The sequence below is a fragment of the Montipora foliosa genome, chromosome 6, assembly GCF_036669935.1.
Source record: "Montipora foliosa isolate CH-2021 chromosome 6, ASM3666993v2, whole genome shotgun sequence".
Lineage (NCBI taxonomy): Eukaryota > Metazoa > Cnidaria > Anthozoa > Scleractinia > Acroporidae > Montipora > Montipora foliosa.
Window position 1 is genome coordinate 9,780,126 of NC_090874.1, and position 20,000 is coordinate 9,800,125.

A 20,000-nucleotide genomic window follows, 5' to 3' on the forward strand; every position below is an offset into this window, starting at 1 on the left:
GAAGCAAAATGTTTTTGCTTCCCGGGAAGTAAATTTTGCTTCCACAACAAATGTTTCTTGGGACCGCAAACGGGAAACATTTGCTTCCGCAACCTTGTTCCTCGTTTGCGGGCGTCTAATGAATTCGCCAAATTGGCCTAGTCCCCATCAGCGTCAGAAAAATGTCTATTTTTGAACAAAGTTTTGCGGGAAAATAAGCAATAGACCAAGTCAGCTAACTCAATGTTGTACCCAATCCAAACCCTTCGAGAATAATTATACGTTTTGTTCCAGGTATTTCCATATCATTTAAATGTGAATGGTATATGTGGTCTGTTGTTTATTTTCCTGCAAATCGTGGTTTAAAAACAGCAACTTCTCTGAGGCTGTTTGGGACAAATCTGACACCTGATTCTTACTCTTTGGAAATAGACCCTTTGTTATAAAATTTTTCCCCCTCGCGAACGAGCCTCTCTTGTGGAAGAGGGTCACGTTTACTCTGGGGATGAAAAACTGAAAATCTGTACTGTCAAAACCAATTCCAGATTCACAGTTAAGAACATGTTTTATTAAGTCATTTACCTTCTTCATATCTTTTTTTTTTAACTAAACATCCTAAACGGAAAGAAATAGAGGATATTACATGGCCGTGCGGAGATACACTCCATATTCTGGCCATTCCATTTATTCTGTTATCGGGAGCAGAATGAACAGAATAGTATTCCGTTCACTCCCAAAACGGAATAGGTCCCAAAAGAACACGAATACCGTCTATTCCGTGTATTCCTATTCCCGAATAGTACCAAAAGAACGCGCCCTTAGTTATTTTTAGACCCTGAGTGTTGGTCCGGCCGGAGTCGAACTCGCGACCTCCTGCCTTGGTATCCCGGTGCCCAACCAACTGAGGCACCATGGCGTGATCTTTAGCAACTTCTGTTTGGATAGGAGACACTAAGCCAAATAATGCGTTTGCGTATTGTTATTTGTGTCTGTGCTTACGTCGCTGATGAAAACCAGCCTTTACCTTGCCTTCCTTAACAAGATGGAGCGCTGCTTCTATGTCTGGTGCCAGGTAGCGATCTTTGTCCCACGACCTTCAAAAACACACAAAAAGGGAAAAAAAGTGTCGCGTTCACGTTCTCCACAAGCCATAGATTTTCAGCATTTCATGTATCGGAAAGCTTTTGAACGGAGTTCGACTTCTTTCCCGTTCCCGTTCTCATATTAGCGATTCTCGTTTCTCAAAGAATCTGCATGATTGCACCCTCGTGGTATGAGAAAGTACTCGGATCCCGCTTTATTTGCAGAGAGCAACAACAACAACAACAACTTTATTTCGTGACACTGCCTGCAAATAGCATAAGTTAATCGCGGCGGGCAGTGACATCGATTTATTAAGAGTCTAGAACAAGATATGAATGAAAAGGTTAATACAGCACATGAATACTTAAGTAAATAAAATAAATAAATGGATAAATAAACATAAAAAATTAGCTATTTCAGGCACAAGGAGCAATTAACCCAGGAAGACATGGCATCACAGAGGGGGGAGGGCTGTCACAGATCCCAGGTTCCCTTTAAAATTTGCTTTTGTTCCCTAAGATATCTTGTCTTTGTCCCCCTGTTCCCCAGAACCCCTGGGAGGGCCTCACACATGAGATATCCCTTGATCAGGAAGCAGCTATTACAACAACACTCGATTGGCTCACAAACCAATGAAAGGAAAACACAACAGGAACAATAGTCCCCAGCCCTAAACAAATTAAAGTGGGTCCTATATAGAATCAACTTCTTCGGCCCCTTGTTCCTGGCTTTTTCTGGATCCGCCGCCCCCTGAAGTATTCAGAAAAGAAGAATGAAATCGCTCACTTGACAGTTTTTCTCACGAGCGAATGGACAGCTTCCAAAGGCTCCGTAGTTTTCAGAGGTCGCAGGAGATCTATTCCCTGACAAGCTATCAATAATTCAATAGCAAGCACTGTAAGTAAAATAAAAGAAAAGGAAATTCAGACGGTTTCATGAAATACAGAACAAATGCGGCTGCATAATAATTTATTGGTCGCCATCTATAAAGTTACCGATTTGCTGAGGACGGCAACACACACGCGCAGAGCCGTAGTCTTGGTCATCAAAAACATTCTGGTGTTTTGCGCGTCCAGGTGGTGTGGCCTTGTGAATGAGCACAATGTCGTCGGCCGTGTCGCCTCGTTGCTAGAAACTGTCGGTGCCAAATGCCTAATTTAAATATAGGAACACTCCGTGTCGGATATCATTCTCGTCCCCAGACTCCTCCATTTCTTTTGATCAAAAAAGAAACGAAGGGCTCTGGGGACGAGAAGGATTGGATGTCGAAAATCAGTGGGCGTGCATGCAATTGCAGGTAATTCTGGACATAGGTCATGTCGTGCGATGATGGCCGAGAGTGTACAGACTATCGCAACATCTTGGCGTCGGTTAAAAGAAAGATCATAGCCGCTTGCGAGTCAACTGAAGCAGTTGCAAAAAGAAGCCTGAAAGAAATCCAGTCTCCAAAAAAATATTCAAACCTCTGATCATGCGATTACGCTACGCACTTCACCGTCAGCGGTTCAGTTCCGCTCAAGTTCCGTCTTAATCAGGCTTCTTTGCGACAGCAGGAGTTTCTTCCCACACTTTCAAGAAAGCGTTTTTCTCGTTAAAAATGCCGTGAAGCACACTAGAGTTAGTTCGTTTTAAAACAGTACGATGAATACATTAACCTTTTTCTACGTTTTCCACGACCTTAATTGCTTTCCTGGCGGAAAAGCCTCCCATAGATACGTGATCCTCTTGACCAGCGGATGTAGGCAAAGAGTCTACCGAGGAGGGATGGCACAGGACTTTGTTCTCTGAAACTAATAAAAACTAATAAATCAGCAGTTGTTACATTCAGAGAAAAGCTTATGCAAAAAAAAACGAATAATCAAAGTCAAAGAATTGTTTGGGGTTATCCTTCACATTACACTAATCTCCTTGAACTTTCGCTTTCCCCTGAAAAAAACCCGAAATGCATACAAGAAATCCATCAGGCCTGTTGGCAACGAACTCCATGTCTTGATTGGTGATTATTTTTCCTCGCAATCAAAATGTCACGGGCCATTGAATTTGACCTTTTTAAAAATAACTCATGGGAGCGTGCGGTCTCAAGTTCATCGATCAAATCAAAGTTTGTGTTCGCACTCCTAAAGGGTTTAAGGCTGGTCTTCACTAGCAGCGCATGTCGTTTGAACTTATAATTAAGCTATGTCGTCACCAAAGCTTTTCTCTTTGGCGCATGACTGACCCGAGGCACTGGTGACCAGAATGATAACTGGGTCGCGAGTTGCATGTAAAACCAACCAGCCTTTGAAAATGAAAATGAAAAACTTTACCCAAAGATGCGGCTGTGCAGTGCGCCATCATGAAACCTGAAAAGCAAATAAAAGAGAAAATTCAATCACATTTGTTTTAATCGTGAAGGCGAATTTCCAGCTAAATCAGTAATGCAGATAAAAAAGTGGCAAGTGGATAACTCACCGGAGTTAATTCCACCTTCAATCACAAGAAATGCTGGCAGTTCACTGTAAGCTGAACAAAGAAACAAGTGCTATCAAATCAGATATATAATAAGGTAAATCTCCCCATGGTTGCTGCTAGCATTTTGGAGAATTGCTAATTCCATCATAGATGAAATTGTACCATCATTTTTCGACCGATGAATGTCACGCACAGCTTTGTCATCGATAACGCTTTTCCGCCAACATTTTATCCAAACATTTGAGCCGCCTTCCAATGCCGGGTCACGTTCCCCACTGTTATTCGCGCAACATGGATGCACTTTATACAAGTTAAATTAACTTTTACAGAACGATAAAACGGTCGCTTTGAGAGCAAAAACAAGACGAAATTACCTGGATTGACAAGTCTTTCCATTCTCCTTTCGCTCATACTCGCCAGTTCGTGAATACCAATTGTTAAGTAGTCAAGCACCTAGCAACAAATTGCAAATTGTAAGCACTTTTAAATTCAGACAGTGACTAGCCTTTCGCTCTCAGAGGCAAGCTCTTCTTGTATTCAAGTAGAATGTATAATGAAATTCCTTGAAACCTTTGATAAGAACTTCGAAAAATCTCGGGGTTTTCTCCGGGCTTCGAACATTGACAAAGATAACCTGGATATACACATAAAAAACAGGCACCCTTTCGCATTTTTCCTTCAGTAAATTTGCAAATAACTGACAGTTTAGTTGCAGCATAATCACTTACTTTGGCGGGATACTCGCCATGAAAGTTTCCACCTGAAATTACCTCCCCTTGGTCAGCAAAAACAATCTATTGATCAACAGGTTATGAATGAATAACTATGATGCAAAACCGAATGCATAGGCGGATCGATCGATACGTTGAAACATTTTTCACCATTACTTTGACTTTTAAATACTGTCATAAAGATGAAAAGTTACAAACTTAAAATGAAAATTAGAAAGATCATCGCCGTTAGATGAGCCGCAACTTAGCAAGCGCACACGCAGTGGCCAGAAAGCCTAAAGAAATCCAGGCTTGTACGGGGTTCGAAAATGAAATGTCATATATTCTAAACAAGATCATAACCGACCCCAAAGTTAGGCGTTCCTTGTACCTCTCCTTAGTTAAATCTCATCTTTTCTATGCTTCATAGGTATGGTCTCCTCAGCACGACTTGAGACCAATATCGAAAGAGTACAACATCGAGCTACAAGGTGGAATTTTGAAAACGCGGATTGGGGACATTTCTTGCAAAGACTACACGAACTAGATGTTTTCTTTTTTTTTTTTCCCTTTTTATTCTATTTAGTATGCAGATACGTGTACTGGGTAGCGCCTCGCATGAGACTCATATCCCGTTCGCGTTCTCCCCTTTGGAACATGTTTGTACATTTCTTTACCATGTTTACTTTTATGTCACATTCTGTTTGGATTTTCCATGTTTCCCAACAAAGTTTGAGAAAAAAAAATAGCTAGGGCCAACGCACGAGCTTTGTTATAGAAGACGCCGGTTTCATGAAAGACCCTTAAGTTCGCAAAAACACTTCACAGAAAGAGCAAGGCTTTAGACCTTTTTTCATTTGAAGAAAATAGTCTTAAATGTTCCCATGCATGGGCTTTTCCGGATCGAATTCACTTTTAAGAAAAAAAAAATCGTTTGACAGAAGCAGGTTAACCACCACGTTAAGGATACTGGGTTATCTGTGGCACTGTTCATTTCTGTGGTTATGACGTCTTCTACAAAGTCGATGGTGTCATTTACGACTCCGTGAACCTGCCATATAAGGACAACGTATAGAATCGTTAGAGAAAGGGTATGTCAACATGTTAGTCAACAATCATTTCACTTATCAATCATTCATAGCAACAGGTTTGCGACATATTGTTGTGTTTGACAGGCTATCCGTTTCGAAGTGTGTTTGGCCATCTGAGATATAAAGCAGACGCAATCAGTGGACAAGAAACGATGTTGAATGTCTACCTGTGGACAGCAACGCAAGGTGTAGGCATCTTGAACACGATTGCAGAATCTGTGACTCTCTGAAAAGGACAAGAAGAAACTAGCGGCTAAAGAATATTTAACAATTATTCCTCGAGCCCGAATGGGCTCTGAGTCAATAGCCCACGAGGCCGAAGGCCGAATGGGCTATTGATTCTGAGGCCATGAGGGCGAGAGGAATAATTGTTTTAGTAAAATCCAACTAGTTGGTCAAAAAAATATCGAGACAAAACATCTTTCGCTAGTTAAAGCTAGACTTTAATCCTTTTCTGCCGCCAAAACATTACAAATATGACCGGCGCTTTCGCTACAAGTGGGCTATAACAAATAGCCTATTAGTAGCTCAACCAATCAGAACACAGCATTGATAATAGACCACTAGTTGGATTTTACTAAAAGAATATATATACAGGGCAAAATAGTACTTTCCACACAGCCACTGAAATTCTCATGGAAAAGTCATTTTTTCAGGAGCATACTTGAAAATCAAGTTTACGTATGGTCGAAGCGTAGAGTGGGACAATCTAACCACTAAATTTTCTCTTAGTGTGAAGCAAAATATTTTTGATCGCCACATTCAACTCATACAAGCTGGCCGACAGAAATAAGACTAATGCCTGCGGGGAACCTGTCCGAAAGTGAAAAACCCGTTCATGTAAGAAAAACAACAGATAGAGTTGCAATGCTGCAACGTCATCATATCTTACCTGCAATTTCTGAGAGATATACTCTGGAATGAAGCAAGGACCGCAACCTCTCAGCGACACGCTGCTGACCAAAGTGTGGCCGTACTTGCTGGATTACTAAACAATTAAATACGCTGTTAGCCATAGAAGTTGAAATGTCATGTACTACACCTCATATTTACTAATAGAGAGATTTAGCTTTGGGTTTCTGGCAAAGAGCAAACGCCAGGCTACACTGTTGGGCGCATGTTTCTTTGATTTTCCTCTCTCAGGGTAAGAAGGAAAGGAAGTGTCTGCAAGGGATGATCTCCTCGATGTTTTCACGAATGCCCGACTTGACGTCAAAGCACGCGCGTTTTTGAGACGCGGACGGCAACTGGAAGAGAACATTTCGCGTGTCAGGACAGTGGTACTTCCCTGAGTTTCATACTAATCATCTCCTATGGAGAAAGATACTTAGCAATGTAAATGTGGTTCCAGGTGTGTAAAGACAAGTTAAAAGGGGAAGCAGCTCACTTCCGGTTGTCGTCCGCGTCTCAAAGCACGCGCGTTTTTGAGACGCGGACGGCAACCGGAAGATATTTTGCGCGCCAGGACAATGGTATCCCCCTAGATTTTATACTAATCATCTCTAATGGGAAAAAGGTAATTGGCAATGTAAACGTAGTTGTGTGAAGACAAGATAAAGATGAAAACTGCTCACTTCCGGTTGTCGTCCCCGTCTCACCTCAAAAACGCGCGTGCTAATCGCGAGCTAAAGCTCAAGGCGCGGACGACAACCGGAAGTGAGCTGTTTTCCCATTTAAATTGTATTCACACAACCACATTTACAATGCTAAGTATCTTTTCTACATTACAGATCATTAGTATAAAAAATCTGGGAGACACCACTGTCCTGGCTCCCGAAATGTTCTCTTCCGGTTGCCGTCCGCATTTCAAAACGTGCGAGTTTAAGCACGCGCGTTTCTGAGACGCGGACGGGAACCGGAAGAGGACATTTCTCGTGCCAGGGCAGTGGTGTCTCCCAGATTTTTATACTAATCATCTTTAATGGAGAAAAGATACTTACCAATATAAATGTGGTTGTGTAAGACAAGTTAAAAGGGAAAACATCTCACTTCCGGTTTCCGTCCGCGTCTCAAAAACGCGCGTGTTTTAGCTCTCTAAAATGTCAAGCTGAAATTTGCGTTTTGCCCAACATTAATGCAACTAGTTTGATTTTATGAAAACTTACTTGTGAATACTGTAATGGCTAGTCTGACCATCGACTCGTCAGAGACCTTTCCAATATTCGGCAAACTCGCTGAACATCTCGTTCAAAGTCCGTTCGCAATCAGTTCAGTACGAGCAATGTCGCCTTATATCGTATAAGGATTCCCGACCGCTAAATATTCACGAGAACATTGTAATAATTGTGAAAACTTGTGAATAACTTGTGAAAACTTGACTTGTGAATACTGTAATTCCTAGCCTGACAAGCAGCAGCCTGCTGTTTCACGAAAACGCGGTGTTAAACTTGCCTACTAATTGACAAGGTATTCTCAAGCCAACCAAATTTCTCGAAACTGGTCAACTGATGCATTTTGAAATTAATGGATAGCGCCATTTGACTATCATTATCGGAATGCTCAATGGGATTTAACGACAATGATGCTAATTTAAAAAAGCCTTAGTCAAATAACACCATCGTGAAAATGTCCGTTTGGATCAAATTAAGTTCGCAAGTCTAACCACTGGATCAATAATCCCAAAGTCGAGAGATAAATGAGAAAATACGAGTAACATATCTTTGCAACATCTCATGACACCAAGCCTTCAAAAAGAATTAAGTCGAGTTCGTCTCTTGCGGATGCACTGAAGGGAGAATGGCAAGGGTATTTCTGTGTCCCGTAATCCCCTTTGTCAAAAGCGCATTAGCATCTGAGACAACAGACCTTTCAATGGCTTCCAGTCGGAGGCAAAGCCTTGGACCGGAAAAAGTTACCACTGTCGGCTCTGTAATAGCTCTGTAGTATTGTACCCTATTCACACCAACAAGACATGTTTAATTAACCTGGGTTTAAGAAAATGAAAATCAGTCACAGAAAAATCTAGGACTGGCTTTTACATGAGATTCGAGCGAGTTTCAATACATGCTTTGGTCTGTGTTAAGTTTGTAGTCGACTAAAATCAGTATACATGATTTAAAAAATAAAACACTTTGAAACCGTGTTTAACTAAACCGGTTTAAAACATGGTTAAGGTTTGGTGTGAACGGGGCATTACTTACACCCATCAAACGCTCTCGTTGTCCCTTTCAAGACTTCCAGTGAAACTGCTGCGATGACATCAGCCTGCTTGGCAACCAAACGAGACCGCTGAACGGCTAACAAACGGAAACAGAGCACGCAATAAGGCATCACCACTTCATCTGGAGGTTGCGGGTCGAAATCGAATCAAGGTGGTACACTTACCTTCAGCACCGAGAGAAGTTATTAACTGAGTTCCATTGATCAATGCTATCCCCTAACAAAGGATAAAAAATGATGACGGAAAATCAAACAAACGGTTCTAAATTTGGAAAGGAAAAATACAACAAAAGGTTAGAAGTTAACCTCCTTTGGCTCCAGTTCTAAGGGTTGCAATCTGTGCGCCTTGAGAACCTATCATGAAAATGGATATAAGAGGAACGATATCCAGTCAGCAATTCCGCTCTTTTACTCAATCCTTTCGATCTTGCGAGCATGTTGTATCGTCTGTCCATGTTGGGCTCGTCTCTGGAAAGTCTCGAAGCTTTTCGAGCATACTTTAGGTGGCATAAATCCCTTTTCATCTTCGAAATGAAAACGTCTATGTCGTGAAACTTTTCAATAATTATCTTCTTACTTCTCTTGAAAACTAGTTCAAATGGCGGGGATTTTTTGAGGGGTCCCAGGTTCTAAACCTTGTAATACAAAGTGAAATCCTAACCGAATCCTTAAATAAATGGCCAGTGACGTCAAAACAGAAAAGCAGGGATTTTAGTGCTGGAAATTTTTGTTCTTTTGTCTTTAGCATTAAATACAACGCAACTCAGAAGCAGTTTCAGCAAATTCTCAATCTAAAAAAGGAAAAATTTCGTTCTGTTTTGACGTCACAGATCTGCTATTCCCAGTCTCCCTACTAGCGCGGCTGAAGGGCATATAATAAAAATCGGTATGGATTTTTTTTGGGTTGTTTTTATCTTAGAAAACCATGATGTTTCACTTGAGTAAATAAAAAAAAAATCTGTAATATACACTTTAAGGAGTCGCCTTATCACACGTTTTGACGTGTATACAAAGTACCATGATCTCACTATGCAGTTATAATATTGGACATTTATGCTCTATATTTCTCAAAAAGAAATTTGAGCCGTTATCTAACCAAACAGCACTAACCAAACTGGCATCGGCCCATCCACTCTTGGGACTCCACATCTGCCCCTCCCCCAGGAAACCTAGAGCCAAGTGAGCTAACGGAGCAAGGTCGCCACTAGCCCCGACGGTACCCTGCTCAGGAACCCAAGGCATACAGTCCTCTACAAATTAAAAAAAAATGGCTGATTAGTTAACAACTATTCACCGAAGTGGAGATGGCTAGTGGTGGATATTTACCAAGCCGCGAAGCGTCGAGGTAAATATTCATCAATAGCCACCGACACTGAGGCGAATAGTTGTTTTAGTATATACTCAAACGGTGAGATAATATAGCACAAAAAGATGATTTTAACTCATTTATTCCTGCAAAGATTACAACAACCTTTTCGGGCCCAAATTCCGCGCGAATTGCTCGGAGGTGAATAGCAAAGGATATCCGGAGTTTGAGTAGCCAATCAGCGCGCGCGTTCAACGCTATCCACTGTTTTAGGTTTTAGTATATACTAACAAATATTATCACGATGTCGAGTTTATATTTTCAGTAACAACACAACTATACCACCAAAAGCACAAATGCATAAAATAAAAATAGAAGAAGAAGAAGAGCTGTTGTGGATTACATTAAATAAACCATTATTGTTATTATTATTATTATTATTATTATTATTATTATTATTATTATTATTATTATTATTATTATTATTATTATTATTAAATGAAATCAATTAACAGAGACGACCAAAAGAATCAACTGATATACAATAAATTAGGCGCTGCTGATGTTTTTACCGTTAAAGATTGCAATAAGCTGTTTTAAAGTCTTGAGTGATATCCCACTGAAACGAAAAGAAAGATTTCCAGTAAGTCACCATTACAAGTAAGCAATCAGCACTATTTTCCACAGGAGACATTTTGTAAGCATGATTACAAAGAGAACTTCCCCGAGAGCTAGTATACGCAACAATCCAGTTTAATTGAAGGCAAGCTAAACAAAATTATACCCATGGCATTGGTGATAACATCCTTGCTTTTTCCTTTGATTTTTAAATGATTTGATCACAAATGATCAACTTTTAACCCGGAGTAAATATTGCTTGATGCTGTGGCATGTTCCTACTTAGCCGCTGCATTAACATCACGACATGAAGAAACGTGCTTTTGTTTTTTCGTATAAGTCTGGAAGATACTCGGAGAAAATTTGATTGGCCTCTTGCTGGAGTCGAGCCTATATATAACGACATTCCGATTACTAGTTCGGAGCTCTAGTACAGTAAACACGCGTATGTAAAAACACGGATTTCAGGTTTAAGGCTGATCTTGTTCTTATTTAAGCGCTTAGTGAGAAATCGCTTAGTGAGAAAAATCGCTTAGTGAGAAATCAGCTTGAAAGTGTTTTTACAATGTTCTTAAAATTGGTTTCAGAAATACTTCAAATTATGCATTACTAGAGGTTTAATTAACATACAATACTTTTAGAGTTTGTAATGGTCCCAAACACCATAGTATTTTGATATGAGTCACTTTACTGTTTCCTCATTCTTATACCCTTTCCCTTTATATTAAGAACATGTTTTATTTATCAGGCTGAATTTGTTCTCATTTATATGGTGCTTTATTGGCCAAATTTCAGCCTGATGTTCTTAAAACCACTTGTTCTCATATGCGGGTGTTTACTGTACTGTTGAACTGTAGGAGCCTCGTGGGAAGAGGTTTGGGTAACAATCATCTGCAATGCTGCTAAGACTGAAATAGTAAAATATTCATAATCGGGATAATACTATGGCAACACTTTCAAGTTTGACTAGACTCAGTAACCAAAGCTGCTTTGAACAACTTGACACAGGCTGGTATAGTGGTTCCATGCCCTCCATGCTCTACTGCTAGGGCGAGTTACGTAAACCAGGATGGTTACAAGTTATCCAGTACCAGGACTGAGGCAAGTTTTCCGCAGAACACAAAATGAAACAACAACGAAATGTCGTAGGTAGAGTTGAGGAGTGTTAGCAGTCATTCATCAAAGCCTTTTTAATCGGATTGCACTCGATTTTAATCCCTTATAATTAGTTCCAATCTCTGGCTTCGAATCCGCGCCGCGCGTTTTTTTCGACAGATGAAATGAATTGTCAGCTTTAAATAAGCTTTATCGGTTGTTCTCACCTGTAACCTTTCGCTAGGACATTAATCCTTAATGCGAATAACATGCGCGTGTGCTCAATTGATAAAGGAGGACCAACACCTAGGGAGGAAAGAACAGAACTGAGATACAAGAAGATTTTTAACTTATCAACGACGCTACTCAACATCTTACCAGTAAAGAGCTTTCAGGGGCTATTTAAACAGTTTTATATTTGGAAAGAAAGGACAAATATCCGAAGCCAAATGAAGTTTTAACACTCCTTTTTCGTGGCGAAACGTGAGTCACCGAGCAGCGAAGCCGCTAGTCCAACACGGGAACGAATGGTGAAGCCACCAGTCCAATGCGCACACGAGTGGCAAAGCCGCGAGAAGTTTGTTTTCTCGAGGCTTCGCTGTTCTTGAGGGCTTCTCTTCAAGGCAAAAAATGGAGTTTGTCCAAAGACTTCCTAAAGCTGAAAGCCGCAATTATGTTACTTACTCGTGCTGCGATCATAACAACTTGCGCAAATAAACAATTTTAATTTACCAGCAGCGTGTGATCTTATGACATTCTGTTGGAGTTCCCTGAAATGAGATCACGATTCGTTAGCATTTAATCTGAAATGCAAGTCTGTTAAGAAAGAAAGAACAATCAGGGAGATCACCATTTTAGATCCTTATTAGGATGTTGTATTTCTATTAACAATTTTCACGTGAATATATTTTTAAAATAGGGAATTGATCGTAACATGGCGGCCAGACTACGAAACAGAGGAATACGACCCCGTGCCCTTTGCGAACAGTGTACGACTTCTCTAAAGCTCTATGCAATAAGGAGTGGAGTTTGCAAAAAAAAATGGAGAAACTTCTTTGATATTGGCTTCTTTCTCACCTCTTTGCACCAGTTATCGATCAACTCCTCAAAATGAGCAAGGCAAGTTAGATCCTGCCCACATGAATCCGGATATACTTTAATCGGCTTCCGTCCACACCTATCCGGCGCATCTGGCATGAGAATCCGAAACTTTTTGAATCCACTCTCTTGAGAGTGGAAAGTTTTGATTACGCATGTGAAATCGCGTGGACGGTCGAATCCGGATATTTTCAAATCCGATAACGTTACAAACTCACAAACAGTTATGTTACAAACTTCAACTTGGCTGCTGAACGAAAATTGCCGCCAACTCGCACGCCTGATGGCGCATGCTCTGTTGAAAATAGTGACGGAGGAGTCCTGGATACTTTTACGAATCCGGATACGTGTGGACAGGCAAATTCGATTTGATTACGTTACGCGTGCACGTGAAAATTTTTGAATCCGCAGAGCAAGAGTCCAAATTAATGGACTCTTTGCAGAGAAAAAGTTGCGAATTAAAAAATACCCGGGATACGTGTGGACGGGACCTTAGAATAAGAGAATTTTCAACCGTTTTACGTAAACGCAATGCGAAACGACAACAGCAACCTCAGCGAAAAATGTCACTTAAAAATACAACGTTGCTCTTTCCTTAATCTTCCAAGATTTTCCCTCCTTGTTCACTTTGTACATTATCATGGTCTAATTATCATGTAACTGGATCAGTACGGAAGGTTTTGAAGTAAAGATGGAGAATAATAAAATTCATTGTTGTATGCTCATTTTCACAAGTTTGGTTATTTAAAGGGTTTCAATTGCAGAGCACTGTAAAGAAATGTTCCAAACATGCGTGCCGCACGTGCAGCGCTTTTTTTCCCTTGACAAAATCAAGAAATACTATTTCGAGGCAGGATCTTGCATCCCTCATGGCCAATAGACGGAAATGGGACAGACTCATTGAATCAGTGCGGGTACGCCCGAAATTAATAGATAGATAGATAGATAGATAGATAGATAGATAGATAGATAGATATCAAGTGAAGCTATGATCTTCGCAGAGAAGTCTGAAAAATTCAGGACTTCAACGGGGTTTGAACCCGTGACCTCGCGATTCCGGTGCGACGCTCTAGATAGGTAGATAGATAGATAGATAGATAGATAGATAGATAGATAGATAGATAGATAGATAGATAGATAGATAGATAGATAGATAGATAGATAGATAGTGCTTTGCAGTTGCTGTAACCGTCGTCATTTCTTAATGGGCAGGAATTCCCAACATTGGTGAGTATAACACTTTGCGTCTTTATGCAGACCCTACTGCATGATGCGCAAAGTTTAAAGAGAACCTCCACTAAAACAACAAAATAACTTAAAAACCATAGAACATAATGTTACCAATTAAAATTGTGCAATCTTTTTGCAATGAAAGCGTTTCTTTCCCAAAAAAAAAATGAATTTCAAAAACGCTTGTTTTGGCTTTCAAAATTCCCGGGCGCCGCCCTGGGAATTTTGAAAGCCAAAACAAGCGTTTTTGAAATTCATTTTTTTCGAATATAAACGCTTTCATAGGAAAAAGTTTGAACACTTTTAATTGTAAACATTATGTTTTGTGGTTTGAAGTTATTTCGTTGTTTTAGTGGAGGTTCCCTTTAAAGCTGATCAAACATTTGAGCCGGCAACAACCAAATTATTTTATTCCGTGATCGCCGAAGCGCAGCACAACAATTTTGGTTCCATTGGTTCCACACAGCTCTTTCACCATGCGCATTACCTGTGGTCTCCCCGTGACAGAAAATCCTTCCCATAGTGCACCGCAAGTCCTTACAATATTGGAAGTTGTTGCATTCGTTTGCACAACACTGCTACCACCATTCAGCATCTGCTGAACGTGATTTTGTTTCTCCCCTTTGCACTAATGGTTTGTAAATGCGAGATTATTGTTTCAACGGTGTACCGTCCTTATCCGAAAAATCTGCAAGGAAGTGTGGCCCAGTGGTTAGGGCGCTTGCCTTGAGATCCGGAGATCCCGGGTTCAAGACCCGCACTGACCACTCGTTGAATTTGATCCTAGTAGTCCCTGGTTCAACTTCCCAGCTGCACTTGTAAATAGCCAACTGGTTTGCCTCCGGCCTGTTGGGATTCTTAACAGTTGTAGTTGTTGTGTTCTGTTGTTTCGTTGATTCATTGGTCCTGAAAAGCCCCTATGGGGAGAGGTCAATTAAGTATGTATGTATGTATGTATGTATGTATGTATGTATGTATGTATGTATGTATGTATGTATGTATGTATGTATGTATGTATGTATGTATGTATGTATGTATGTATGTATGTATGTATGTATGTATGTATGTATGTATGTATGTATGTATGTATGTATGTATGTGTGTATGTATGTGTGTGTGTATGTATGTATGTATGTATGTACGTATGTATCCTAGACAAATAACATTGGGACAGTCATGTATGAGACGCCTTCCTGACTACCCCGTACCTTTGCCCCTCCCCTTCCCCTCCCTAATCAACATTGACCACAACAAAGCCAATGACAGTCAAAATGAACGTTTGGACGTACAACGGTGAATGAGGGGGGTTGGGTAGGGGGGTTGGGTAGGGGGGTTGGGTAGGGGGGAGGGGAGGATAAATAGCCCATTTTCACGCGCAACATGGCTTGTTTTAGATAACTGCATAAAACTTGCGTGTGTATCCCAATTAATTTGTGCAGGATTGTAGGTCTAACCATTTCGAGATGTCGCTGCAAAGGCAGTACTTTCTCCTCAGTTAGTTGAAAACTCAATGCTCTGCTAGTCGAGCCACTGCAATCAGTCGGCAGTGATTCGAGAATTAAACAATCGTCACCACTCTCGTTGACTAAGAGGACTTAAACAGAAAGACGCCAGGTGCCAATACTTACTTTAGTTTCTCATGAGGAATAATCACCCTGGCAAACTTCCCGAATCCTGTTGTCACGCCATACACCACTGAAAAAGGAATGATCTCTAAATTGGCAAATGTTCTTGTCCGTGAAATCTATATACAAGCCACCAACATACCGTGAACGGAGACAAAACACAGACCTCAGTTGTACACGGGATTGGTCCTCGGAATGAACAGGCCCCAGGTATTAGAAAGATGGATCATGCTATCTTCTAAATACATCACTATGCCCTTTAGCGAACTACTCGGAGAGCCCGAATGCTGGCTAATCGAACAAAAAATCCGAAAATAGATGAAACTTCCCGTTTTTTGTATTAATCCGAATACAGATTCGGATCAGTATAACATCTTGAAAAGATTTGTCGACCGAAAGAAAGCTGTAGAAGTACCTTTATTCTCACGAACGATGTCGTCCAAAAATCTTCGGGATTTTCTCACATTCTCTTCCGAATTTTCTGTCAGCTGGAAATAAAATAGAGAACTTAGCCACTTAGCCATATTCTGATTTTAATAATAAATTAGTGACCGTCTGGCAAGACAAAAGGAGCCTTATTCTTAATTAATCAAAACAGTTTGATCGGTATTAACGAACCATAGTTTTCAAGAAGGTCGTTTAACTCTCGTGTTAGGGTGATAAATTGTGACTTTTTAAACGGTTTTGTTTGGCAATTATCTTACGACTTGGTGTACTTCCATTAGCGTCACATTGAAGCTTGAAGCTCCTGTACTTGAATGAAATGAGATCAGACCCGAAGGAGAAGAAAAATTCTTCGACCACCTGTAAATTAAATGCTAGTTGCCAATGCAACGAACCCTAATTTTCAGCTTTCCTTTCCCCAGTGAAACCAACGTTGCCGGTGTCAACGAGCAGCCATCGAGTTCTACAAACTAAAGCAAATCAATTTGTTTCATTAGACGCGCGAGGAATGTGGATTTGGGCATATTAGGGAGTTTAAAGGCTCTTTTACACAGAGCGATTTTATCGCGAGACAAGAGCTGCGATCGAACGGCGATTTTACGGCGACAGCAAACCCCGCGTGTGAACAGCCGGCGATTTCACTGCGATTTGTAGCGCGACAGATCGCAGCCTTGTCGCCCCAATTCGAACATGCTCGAAATTTAGTGCAACTTTGCTGCGATTTTATTGCAGCTCTTGTCACGCGATAAAATCGCTGTGTGTAAACGAGCCTCGGCCACGTCAATGACAACGCCTCAAAACAAGAATATGATTGGTTGCACGAGGAAAAACACTCGTGCTACCCGTTGCTACACGAGCGACGGCCTCGTCAATGACAACGCCTCAAAACAAGAATATGATTGTTTGCACGAGGAAAAATACTCGTGCTACACGTTGCTACACGTGCGGCACGCATTTTTGCACATATTTTCGCGGTACGTACTCTGCATAACAACAGTTAGTTTAAGAAACGACGACAGCTAAGGCAACGACAACGCCAAAAAACAGAAAAGCTATTGGTTAAAAGAACCAAAATGTTCGTGCTGCAGGTGCACATGCGGCATGCATTTATGAACACTTCTCTCCCGTACTCCTCAAAACTACTTCGTGAAATACCAAATTTAAGGTTTTGACGACAACTTGGACAAACTACAGTGAATCTTTCAGTCTGGCTCGTTACTTCACGTGCGCATAGAACTGATTTGAACTTGTATTCTGAAACCACTCGTACTAACTTATTTTTAGGAATCGGGGATTGGCCCACATCGTACAACGTGAGAGTGATCTATTGTGAGGTGAAGTTTCCGTCGACGTTGCCGTCACCGTTGTGGATCTTAAAGTCTTATATTGTCTTTTCTTGTCGCTCATCTTCGCCTCCACCACTTGCGATTGCTACCCCCCCCCCCCCCTCCCCCAAGGGAATTAGGGATATCTTACGATAACTTTTACGGGAAAAGGAAATTGTTGCGTTATATTCGGGAGCAAGGGAACACTGATTTCTCGGTCGACCGACTGGCTGCAAAGTCGTACCCAGATAACAGAAAATTAAGGAGGCAGAGAGAGAGAGGCCCATGCAGTGTAAGTCCTTGGGATATGTTAACATAGGGTGCGTTCGATTGACCGTATTCCGGAATAGGCATACATGGAATAGAAGTTAGAAGTTAGTCAAACACTTGCTAAAATGCTATTTTAAACACATCTTTATTATCCTTTTAGCTTGTTGCTCAAAAACGCCAAACGTACCGTTTTAAATCATCACTCGACGTATTCTTATTCTGGAATAAGGTCAATCGAACGCACCCTCAAGTTACATTATTTTTAGATGTCACGAAAACGGAAGTCTGTTTCCCGAAACGTCCGCAAGGTAAAAACAAAATTAAAATGCCTTCAAGAAAGATACGACCACGAAAGTCAAATTTGAATATCCAACAGTCGCCATTACATAAGTTCGTATTACTTCAATAGCGAACGCCTCGGGAAACAGACTTCCGATCTAAAAATAACTTTTGTGAAATTCGCGTATCCTGGCCAACGCTCCTAAACTCCTCCTCTCTCACTCATTTTCTTTTGATCCAGACTATGCGGGTGCTAGTTCCTGGGTTTCCTTTGCAAAAAACTATTAAGGTCTTTCTTTATCATCTCCAGCAACTGTTACTCCAGCAGAATCTACCTTATGGTTCATAACCACGCCTATATAGGCCTCTTTCCCAAAACGATCGATTCGCAATGTGCAAAATTTAGGAAATCATAGGTAACCGTTTGTGAACTCGAAGTTGTACTACTTTATTTGTTAAGTTATTTGATCGCCGGTAATTACACATACCTCCCAATCCCAGATCTTCGTATATACACATAAAAAAGCTATATACATTCATTCTATTCACCTGTTCACGTTGTCGATCCTCCCTTGCTGCACTGTTTGTTGCATATAGACAATAATAGTAAGCTAAGGCTGAACATTGGCTTTCAAATGGAGTCAAAAAAGATTTGAGTATGGGAAAACACACTGTTTTAGCGATTTGGCAAACAAGTAAGGCAGTTGCGTGAAAATGACAGAGAGCGTTATTTTTAGTCTAAGTTATTCATTTTTCGCTTTGAGTCATTCTGGTTCCCAGATCCCATCGTTTCTCTTAGCCAGCTGGGCCTTCGCACGAGAAAACGATGTGGTTTTCAGCCTTTGGCGGCTAAGGGGGCCGGGTGGCTCTGGAGACGAGAATGGCTTTGAGTGCTCTAACCGGACAACCTTGGACTAAACGTTTACTCAAGGGAGACATCAGACCGTCGGTTGTTGATTACGAAGTCAAAAGGACCTGTTATTACCAGGATGCCAATTGGCGGAGATATAACTCCATATGTGAAACTCAATATTCTAATGGCACAATTTTGTATCCTGCGAATGTAAATCGAGTTGCACAATTGACAATTAGAATGATAAAACTGCAAGGCTGACTTGCACAATTGAAAATTCCTCTAATGTCAAAACTACATCTCTGAATTGCAGAATTGAATATTGGAATGTCAAAACTGCATGTCCGAACTGTACAATTGAATACCCGAAGTTTGAACCGTACAATTGAATATTGGAATGCCAAAACTGCATATTTGAATATCAAAATACAAAATTCAATTTTGATGGATATCACACTCCATACACGTGGACAACGCACAAGTACTTTGCGTGTTCCCTGCGTGTTGGTTCTGGAGATTTATGAGCCTCATTCTGATTGGCTTAGGTTTTACGTCACAGAAATCGTCTTGCAGCTACAGAAGGTTTCGCAGACACTATTTTTCGGGGGAGAGAAACGATCGCCGGAAAAACGTCTGTGTTCGCAGGCTAGCTCGGTCATTGTCATCTCTCGAAACTGAAGCACTCCTATGTTTTCATCTCGTATAAATTCGGGCTGTTGTTCAAGACCGATCCGGATCAGTGCTATTCTAGTTTGCCGTTTCCTCCGTGGTTAATACTTGAATTAAAACCCTGTTTTGCCCAGTCCGTAACCCGAGTCTACAGTCCCTGTTCTACATCGACCGTCGAAAAAAAAAGCTAAGTGTGAGGACGAGTGATTGTCTTCTAAGCTTCGCATAGACTCTATCAACGTTGACGTTACGACTGATAAAAGAGAGTCAAGTCTATCTTCTCAGTCCAAATCACGTTTCCAAATCATGTTTTCTTTAATTTACTATTGCCGGTTTCAGGTCCTTAGTTAAATCAACTTTTCTCCTGAAACTGCTGGCCCACTAACCATGCAAGACGAATTCTACGAATCATAACTAACGCTGGAATTTTCACAGGATACCAAATAATCTCTGGAGTTCCGTGTACCACTTGTGTTTCTTTTTCTGCAAAAAAAAAAAAGCATTGTGATGGAATGTATCATTTTATAGGACTGATATTAGGAACTTCTATGACAACAGCAAGGCAATGTAAAGTAATGACGGTAATTTTATTCAAACATTTATCTTATCTCGTTTCAATGGAGCTTTTCAAAAGTCTATGTTGCAACTTCGTACAACACGATTAACCGGATTTCACCTGGCGGCCAGGAGGCAAACCAGTTCAGTGGACCTACCT

The 20,000-nt window shown here is 40.8% G+C and overlaps 1 protein-coding gene across 2 annotated transcripts in view; it reads right to left on the reverse strand.

Moving 5' to 3' along the window:
- Positions 1-20,000, reverse strand: part of LOC138006616 (histidine ammonia-lyase-like) — a 28,495-nt gene that overhangs the window by 1,724 nt on the left and 6,771 nt on the right. For both annotated transcript variants that reach the window (XM_068853055.1, XM_068853054.1), the window contains exons 3-24: positions 19,726-19,768; positions 18,313-18,343; positions 16,285-16,359; positions 15,861-15,933; positions 15,449-15,515; positions 12,225-12,262; positions 11,720-11,798; positions 10,352-10,398; positions 9,584-9,723; positions 8,780-8,827; positions 8,639-8,690; positions 8,455-8,550; positions 6,207-6,302; positions 5,482-5,540; positions 5,194-5,274; positions 4,242-4,307; positions 3,888-3,966; positions 3,514-3,564; positions 3,369-3,404; positions 2,718-2,852; positions 1,849-1,957; positions 1,004-1,073 (exon numbers count right to left, since the gene is read on the reverse strand). In XM_068853055.1, the coding sequence (XP_068709156.1) occupies positions 1,004-1,073; positions 1,849-1,957; positions 2,718-2,852; positions 3,369-3,404; positions 3,514-3,564; positions 3,888-3,966; positions 4,242-4,307; positions 5,194-5,274; positions 5,482-5,540; positions 6,207-6,302; positions 8,455-8,550; positions 8,639-8,690; positions 8,780-8,827; positions 9,584-9,723; positions 10,352-10,398; positions 11,720-11,798; positions 12,225-12,262; positions 15,449-15,515; positions 15,861-15,933; positions 16,285-16,359; positions 18,313-18,343; positions 19,726-19,768 (1,571 nt within the window). The remainder of the gene's footprint in view (positions 1-1,003; positions 1,074-1,848; positions 1,958-2,717; positions 2,853-3,368; positions 3,405-3,513; positions 3,565-3,887; positions 3,967-4,241; positions 4,308-5,193; positions 5,275-5,481; positions 5,541-6,206; positions 6,303-8,454; positions 8,551-8,638; positions 8,691-8,779; positions 8,828-9,583; positions 9,724-10,351; positions 10,399-11,719; positions 11,799-12,224; positions 12,263-15,448; positions 15,516-15,860; positions 15,934-16,284; positions 16,360-18,312; positions 18,344-19,725; positions 19,769-20,000) is intronic.